The sequence below is a fragment of the Micromys minutus genome, assembly GCF_963924665.1.
Source record: "Micromys minutus genome assembly, chromosome: 6".
NCBI lineage: Eukaryota > Metazoa > Chordata > Mammalia > Rodentia > Muridae > Micromys > Micromys minutus.
This window is the reverse complement of record NC_137975.1, coordinates 10,746,515-10,755,342: the sequence shown is the minus strand read 5'-3', so window position 1 is coordinate 10,755,342 and position 8,828 is coordinate 10,746,515. Positions and strand designations below refer to the sequence as shown.

The 8,828-nt window shown below is 37.7% G+C and overlaps 1 protein-coding gene across 1 annotated transcript; it reads right to left on the bottom strand.

Moving 5' to 3' along the window:
- Window positions 1-222: 222 nt before the first annotated feature.
- On the bottom strand, window positions 223-1,937 carry LOC308421470 (elongation factor 1-alpha 1-like). Its single transcript, XM_080917849.1, has one exon. It carries the CDS (start codon window positions 1,889-1,891, stop codon window positions 518-520), a length of 1,374 nt encoding a protein of 457 aa, XP_080773975.1. The 5' UTR covers window positions 1,892-1,937; the 3' UTR covers window positions 223-517.
- Between the last annotated feature and the right edge of the window lie 6,891 nt (window positions 1,938-8,828).

The following is an 8,828-nucleotide window of genomic DNA, read 5'->3' as shown; positions in this document are numbered from 1 at the left end:
AACCTACAAAACAATAATAGGAAACAGCAACAACTATTCCTTGATATCTATTAACATAAATGGACTCAACTCCCCAATAAAGAGACATAGGCTATCAGACTGGATACATAAACAAAATCCAGCATTTTGCTGCATACAGGAAACTCATCTCAGAGACAATGACAGACACTATCTCAGAATAAAAGATTGGGAAAATGAGCCCTCATGTATATGGTCACCTGATTTTTTTTTTTTCTCATTAAACTTGTTTTAATGGGTCTCAAAATTCTGTGACAGATTTTTGGTCAAGTTGTTTCCATTAAAAAGTACTGATTTTGAAAACTAATAACTTAAAACTGCCACACACACAAAAAAAATGGTCCACAAAACATTCTTTCCTTCTAAAGGTTTTACGATGTATTGTTATCATTAACCAGTCTTTTACTATTAAACTTAAATGGCCAATTGAGACAAACAGTTCTGAGACCGTTCTTCCACCACTGATTAAGACTGGGGTGGCAGGTGTTAGGGGTAATATTCATTTAGCCTTCTGAGCTTTCTGGGCAGACTTGGTGACTTTGCCAGCTCCAGCAGCCTTCTTGTCCACAGCTTTGATGACACCCACAGCAACTGTCTGCCTCATGTCACGAACGGCAAAACGACCAAGTGGAGGATAGTCAGAGAAGCTCTCAACACACATGGGCTTGCCAGGGACCATATCAACAATGGCAGCATCACCAGACTTCAAGAATTTGGGGCCATCTTCCAGCTTCTTACCAGAACGACGATCTATCTTTTCTTTAAGCTCAGCAAACTTGCATGCTATGTGGGCTGTGTGACAATCCAGGACAGGAGCATAGCCAGCACTAATTTGGCCTGGATGGTTCAGGATAATCACCTGAGCAGTGAAGCCAGCTGCTTCCATTGGTGGGTCATTTTTGCTGTCACCAGCAACATTGCCACGCCTAACATCTTTGACAGACACGTTCTTTACATTGAAGCCCACATTGTCCCCAGGAAGAGCTTCACTCAAAGCTTCATGGTGCATTTCAACAGACTTGACTTCAGTTGTTACATTGACTGGAGCAAAGGTAACCACCATGCCAGGTTTGAGAACACCAGTTTCCACGGGGACAGTTCCAATACCGCCAATTTTGTAGACATCCTGGAGGGGCAGTCGCAGAGGTTTGTCAGTTGGAAGAGTTGGTGGAAGGATACAGTCCAAAGCTTCCAGCAGCGTGGTGCCACTGGCACTGCCATCTTTGCGGGTGACTTTCCATCCCTTGAACCATGGCATATTAGCACTTGGCTCCAGCATGTTGTCACCATTCCAACTAGAAATTGGCACAAATGCTACTGTGTCAGGGTTGTAGCCAATTTTCTTAATGTAGGTGCTGACTTCCTTAACAATTTCCTCGTATCTCTTCTGACTGTATGGTGGCTCGGTGGAATCCATTTTGTTGACACCAACAATTAGCTGTTTCACACCCAGGGTGTAAGCCAGAAGAGCATGCTCACGGGTCTGCCCGTTCTTGGAGATACCAGCTTCAAATTCACCAACACCAGCAGCAACAATCAGGACAGCACAATCAGCCTGAGATGTGCCAGTAATCATGTTTTTGATGAAGTCTCTGTGTCCTGGGGCATCAATGACAGTCACATAGTATTTGCTGGTCTCAAATTTCCACAGGGAGATAGTGATACCACGCTCACGCTCAGCTTTCAGTATGTCCAAGACCCAGGCATACTTGAAGGAGCCTTTTCCCATCTCAGCAGCCTCCTTCTCAAACTTTTCGATGGTTCGTTTGTCGATTCCACCACATTTGTAGATCAGGTGGCCAGTTGTGGTGGACTTGCCAGAATCTACGTGTCCATTTACGACAATGTTGATGTGAGTCTTTTCCTTTCCCATTTTTGCTTTGAATTAGCGGTGGCTTTCACAACACCTGCGTTCTGACAGCAAACCCGTTGCGAAAAAGCTGGTCACCTGATTTTTGACAAAGGAGCAGTAAACATTCAATGGAAAAAGGACAGCCTATTCAACCAATGGTGCTGGTACAACTGGCACTCAGCATGCAAAAGAATGAAAATAGACCCTTTCTTATCTCCTTGTACAAAGCTCAAGTGTAAGTGGATCAAAGATCTCCACATTAAACCAGATACACTGAAACTATTAGATGAGAAAGTAGGGAAAACCTTAGAACACATAGGCACAGGAGAAAATTTCCTGAACAAAACAGCAATGGCTCAAGCTCAAAGGTCAAAGATTAACAAATGTGACCTAATGAGATTGCAACGTTTCTGTAAGGCTAAGGACATCGTCAAGAAAACAAAACGGCAACCAACAGAATGGGAAAAGATCTTTACCAGCACCACATCAGATAGAGGCCTAATATCAAAGGTATACAAAGAACTCAAAAAGCCAGACACCAGAGAATCAAATAACCCTATTAAATAATGGGGTACAGAGCTAAACAAAACGTTTTCAGTTGAGGAACACCGAATGGCCGAGAAACATCTGAGGAAGTGCTCGACATCCTTAGCCATCAGGGAAATGCAAATCAAAACAACCCTGAGATTCCACCTCACACCAGTCAGATTGGCCAAGATCCAAAACTCAGATGACAGCAGATGCTGGTGAGGCTGCGGAGAAACAGGAACACTTCTCCACTGTTGGTGGGGTTGCAAGCTAATACTACCACTCTGGAAATCAGTCTGGCGATACCTCAGAAAATTGGATATAGTACTACCTGAAGACCCAGCTATTCCACTTCTGGGCATATACCCCAGAGACACTTTAATACACAACAAAGATATATGCACCACAATGTTCATAGCAGCTCTATTTATAATATTCAGAAGCTGGAAGGAACCCAGATGTCCTTCAGAAGATGAATGGATAGAAAAATTGTGGTAATATACACAATGGAATACTACTCAGCCACCAGAAACAATGACTTAACCAAATTCTTAAGAAAATGGCTGCATCTAGAGAATATCATCCTGAGTGAGATAACCCAGTCACAAAAGAACAGACATAATATGCAGTCACTGATAGTGGGATGCTAACCCCAGAGGCTTGCACTCCCCCAGAAACATCTCACAGACTGTATGAAGTCCAAGAAATAAAGAAAACAAAAACAAAACAAAAAAACAATATTTACAAAACAAGAAAACTTTAACTATTTCCATGTTACATTTTGTTTGACATGTACTTTATGCCCATTGTAACTATTAAGTTTTCAAGGCATACGATCAAACCTATAAAAAAATCAAGTACTGACTAAAAAATATATTCCTAGAGTTTTATGTAAAAATTATGTTAAAATCTGAAAAAAATACTGACAAAAATGTATAATTTTAAGCAAAAATGTTTAAAATCTGTACATTTATCTTTGTTTTGTAAAATAAAGTTGTTTAAAATAAATAAAAATTTAAATAAAAATTATTTCACAATTTAAATTACAAAAAAAAAAAAAAAAAAAAGATTGGGAAAAAACCTTCCAAGCCAACAGCCCCAAGAAGCAAGCTGGAGTGGCTTTCTAATATCAAATAAAGTAAATTTCCAACCAAAAGTTATCAAAAAAGATAAGGAAGGACACTCTTTACTCATTACAGGGGAAATCTGTCAGGAGGAACTCTCAATCCTTAACATATATGCTCTAAATAGAAAAGCACCCACATTCATAAAAGAAACCCTACTAAAGCTCAAAAAATACATTTTACCCCACACAACAATAGTGGAAGACTTTAATACCCCACTCTCACCAATGGACAGATCATGGAAACAGAAACTGAACAAGGACACTGTAAAACTAGCAGAGACTATGAACCAACTAGAATTAATAGATATCTACAGACCATATCATCCTAAAGTAAAAGAATACCCCTTCTTTTCAGCACCTCACGGCACCTTCTCAAAAATTGACCACATAATTGGACACAGAACCAGCCTCAATTGATATAAGAAGATTGAAATACTCCCATGCATCCTCTCAGATCACCATGGTCTAAGGCTAGTCTTTAACAACAACAAAGACAATAAAAGCCCACATACACATGGATAATAAACAATACTCCTTTAAAAGATAGCAGGGTCAAAGAAGAAATATAGAAAAAAATTAAAGATTTTCTAGAATTCAATGAAAATAAAAACACAACATACCCAAACTTATGGGATGCAATGAAAGCAGTTCTGAGAGGAAAACTCATAGCTCTGAGCGCTTTCAAAGTGAAACTGGAGAGAGCATACATCTGCAACTTGACAGCCAGCCAAAGGCTCTTGAACAAAAAGAAGCAGATACACCCAAAAGATGTAGATCGCAAGAAGTAATCAAACATAGGGCAGAAATAGACCAAATAGAAACAGAAAGAACCATTGAAAGAATCAACAAAACCAAGAGCTGGGTCTTTGAAAAAATCAACAAGATTGATAAACTCTTAGCCAGACTAACTAGAGGGAAAAGAGAGAGTATACAAATTAACAAAGTCAGAAAGGAAAGTGGAGAAATAACAACTGAAAATAAGAAAATTCAAGAAACCATCAGATCCTACTACAGAAGCCTATACTCCACAAAGTTGGAAAATTTGGAGGAAATGAATGAATTCCTAGATAGATACAAGATCCTAAAGTTAAACCAGGACCAAGTAAGCCATCAAAATAATCCCATAACACCTAAAGAAATAGAAGTCATCAAAAGCCTCCCGTTCAAAAAAAGCCCAGGTCCAGACGGGTTCAGTGCAGAAATTTATCAGACATTTTTTTTTGCTGACATACTACCAATACTCTCCAAACTATTCCACAAGATAGAATCATATGGAATACTAACTAACGCTACAATAACCATCGATCCTAAACCACACAAAAACACTACAAGTAAAGAGACCTTCAGACCACTCTCACCTATAAACATTGATACAAAAATACTCAAAAAAATCCTTGCAAACCTAATCCAAGAACACATCAAAAGCATCATTCACCATGACCAAGTAGGCTTCATCCCAGGGATGCATGTGTGGTTTAATATAAGGAAATCCATCTATGTATTACACCATATAAACAAACTCAAAGAACAAAATCATATGGTCATCTCATTAGATCCTGAGAAAACATTTGACAAAATTCAACACCCCTTCATGTCAAAAGTCTTGGAAAGAACATGAATCCAAGGTCAATACCTAAACATAATAAAAGCAACATCCAGATAACCCTCAGCCAGCATCAAACTTAACTGTGGGAAATTTGAAGAAATCCCACTAAAATCAGGTACTCAACAAGGCTGCCCACTCTCCCCCTACCTATTCAACATAGTACTGGAAGTCCTGGCTTGAGCAATTAGACAGCAAAAGGAGATCAAGGGGATACAAATCGGAAAGGAAGCAGTAAAAACATCACTCTTTGCAGATGACATGATAGTGTACTTAAGTGACCCCACAAATTCCACCAGAGAACTCCTACAGCTGATAAACAAGTTCAGCAAAGTGGCTGGATACAAAATTATCTCAAACAAGTCAGTAGTCTTCCTATATTCAAAGGACAAACATGTGGAGAAAGAAATAGGGAAATGATACCCTTCACAATAGTCACAAAAACTGTGAAATACCTTGGTGTGACTCTAAGTAAGCAAGTTAAGAACCTGCATGAGAAGAACTTCAAACCTCTAAAGAAGGAAATCGAGGAAGATATCAATGAATGGAAAGATCTCCCATGCTCATGACCTGGAAGGATCAACATTTTAAAAATGGCAATCTTACCAAAAGCAATCTACAGATTCAATGCAATCCCCATCATAATTCCAACCCAGTTCTTCATTGAATTGGAAAGATCACTGTGCAGTTACATCTGGAATAACAACAGACCTAAAATAACGAAATCCATCTTCAACAACAAGAAAACATCTGGGGGAATCACTATCCCTGACCTCAAGCTATATTACAAAGCAATTGTGCTGAAAACTGCATGGTACTGGTACAGAAATAGGCACATGGTTCAATGGAATAGAATAGAAGATCCAGAAATGAGCCCTCACGTATATGGTCACCTGATTTTTGACAAAGGAGCTGTAAACACTCAATGGAAAAAGGACAGCCTATTCAACGAATGGTGTTGTTCCAAACGGCACTCAGTATGCAGAAGAAGAAAAATAGACCCTTTCTTATCTTTTTGTACAAAGAGCAATGTAAGTGGATCAAAGATCTCCACATTAAACCAGGTAAACTGAAACTAGTAGATGAGAAAGTAGGGAAAACCTTAGAACACATAGGCACAGGAGAAAATTTTCTGAACAAAATGCCAATGGCTCAAGCTCTAAGGTCAAAGATTAACAAATGGGACTTAATGAGATTACAAAGTTTTGTAAGGCTAAGGACATTTTCAAGGAAACAAAATGGCAGCCAACAGAATGGGAAAAGATCTTTACAAACTCTACATCAGATAGAGGCCTAATATCCAAGGTATACAAAGAACTCAAAAAGCTAGACACCAGAGAATCAAACAACCCTATTAAAAATGGGGTACAGAGCTATACAAAATGTTCTCAGTTGAGGAATATCGAATGGCTGTGAAACATCTAAGGAAGTGCCCGACATCCTTAGCCATCAGGGAAATGCAAATCAAAACAACCCTGAGATTCCACCTTACACCAGTCAGATTGGCCATGATCCAAAACACAGATGACAGCAGATGCTGGCCAGGTTTTGGAGAAAGAGGAACACTTCTAGACTGTTGGTGGGGTTGTAAACTGATACAACCACTCTGGAAATCAGTCTGGCAATTCGTCAGAAAATTGGACATAATACTACCTGAAGATCCAGCTATTCCACTTCTGGGCATATACCCCAGAGACATTCCAATACACAACAAAGATATATGCACCACAATGTTCATAGCAGCTCTATTTATAATAGCCAGAAGCTGGAAAGAACCCAGATGTCCTTCAGTAGATGAATGGATACAAAAATTGTGGTACTTTTACACAATTGATGTTCTTACTCAGCTATCAGAAACAATGACTTAACCAAATTCTTAAGAAAATGGTTGCATCTAGAGAATATCATCCTGAGTGTGATAACCCAGTCACAAAAGAACAGACAATATGCAGCCACTGATAGTGGGATGCTAACCCCGGCAGCTTGGACTGCTTGAGAAACAACTCACAAACTGTGTGAAGGTCAAGAAAAAAAACATTATGCTCAATTCTTACACACTAAGAAAACGTTGACTAATTCCGGGTTACATCTTGTTTTACATGTACTTTTTGCTCATTTTAACTAGTAAGACCTTAGTGCAGAGTATCAAACCTTAAAAAATGCTTAAAAATTTGTTTTTTATAATAAAGTTCTTAAAAAAGAGAGAGAGAGAAACTAAAGGTAATATATGCAATGGTTTGAGTACCTGATATTAAATTGGCTAAAGTGCATTAAATTCTCTTAAAATGCAAAAAAAAAAAAAAAAAAAAAAAAGAGAAAGTATCCAATGCATTCAGGTTTGGCATTTATCTTGTTATACTTTTATATATTTTTCTTGATTCCTGAAGAATTGTTTTCCTCTTTAGGCTCTTTCTGTTCATATGGCTCTCTCCATGTGTGCTTTTGTGATGTTTGTATGTGTTGTGTGTTTAGGACCATGTAAGTATTCATAACATCCTAAATTTAGAATGTCTTAATCCATCATTTTCCACCTTTGATATATTTTCTATATTTTATTTTATCAATTTTATGTATAATTTTCTACATTTATCTAATAGGTTATGAGTAATAGTTTATTGGCTTTCATGTGACATGAAATGTTGACGATAAGAAAAAATTAACAAAGATGGTTCTTTTCTTCTGACATGCACATTCAGAAATAAATTTATGCTAGGAGGTTTGAGTATAGAGCCAGCTTACTGCCCATTCCCTTATTTTTCAGGGAGAACATCTCTCATAGTACACAAAGTTCACAATTTTTGTAACAGTAGGGTGACATGTAGTTTCATAAATCAGTCTGTATTGATAACTTTCTGTCCCCAGTGCTGTGGTTACAAAAACACACCTCCTACTCCTGGATTTGATACTGAAGATCTGAACTCAGTTTCTATGAATTGTACTTCAAGCACTTGATCTACAGAGCAATGTCCTCAGCAACTCTTTGAAATTTTATTATTTTTCTACTTATTAAAACCAGATTTTTTGGGCATTTTTAAAAAGAGAGAACACCAACACCATCAATTTTTCTATTTAATATGGCAATAAATTTGATCCTATTGAGTGTAAAAAAGAAAAATAAAAAAGAATAAAACCTGCTGCTAACACATAGGTCCCCTCATTTGAGATTAAATTCCATTATTATTCTTTTTAGAGCAAAGCAATGTTACACTTAGCTTTAGTACTGACATCAGACTGTTTTGAAGATGACAGAGTGTATGTTAGTGTCCTTCCATCTTATATATGTCTCTGTTCAATTTCTGATCCCATCATCTGTCCATAAATGAGAGTGGAGTATTGAAGTCTCCCATTATTATTTTTCATGGTGCATATATTCTTTGATTTTTCACAGAATTTCTTTTATGGATGTGTGTGCCATTGCATTTTGAGCATAAATATTCTGACTGAGAACTCATCTTGATTGGTTTTTTTCCTCCGATTAATAAAAAGTGTTCTTCCTAATCTTTTTTCTTAGTTTTGGTTCTCAATATTTTTTTGATATTAGAATTGCTATTTCAGCATTTTTCTTGGGACCATTTGCATGGAAAAAAATCCCAACCTTTTACTTTGTGGTAGTGCCTGTCTTTGTTTCTGAGATGGGTTTCCTGTATGCAGTAGAATTCTGGAGCCTGTTTATGTAGCTCAGCTGATAATATATGATTTTT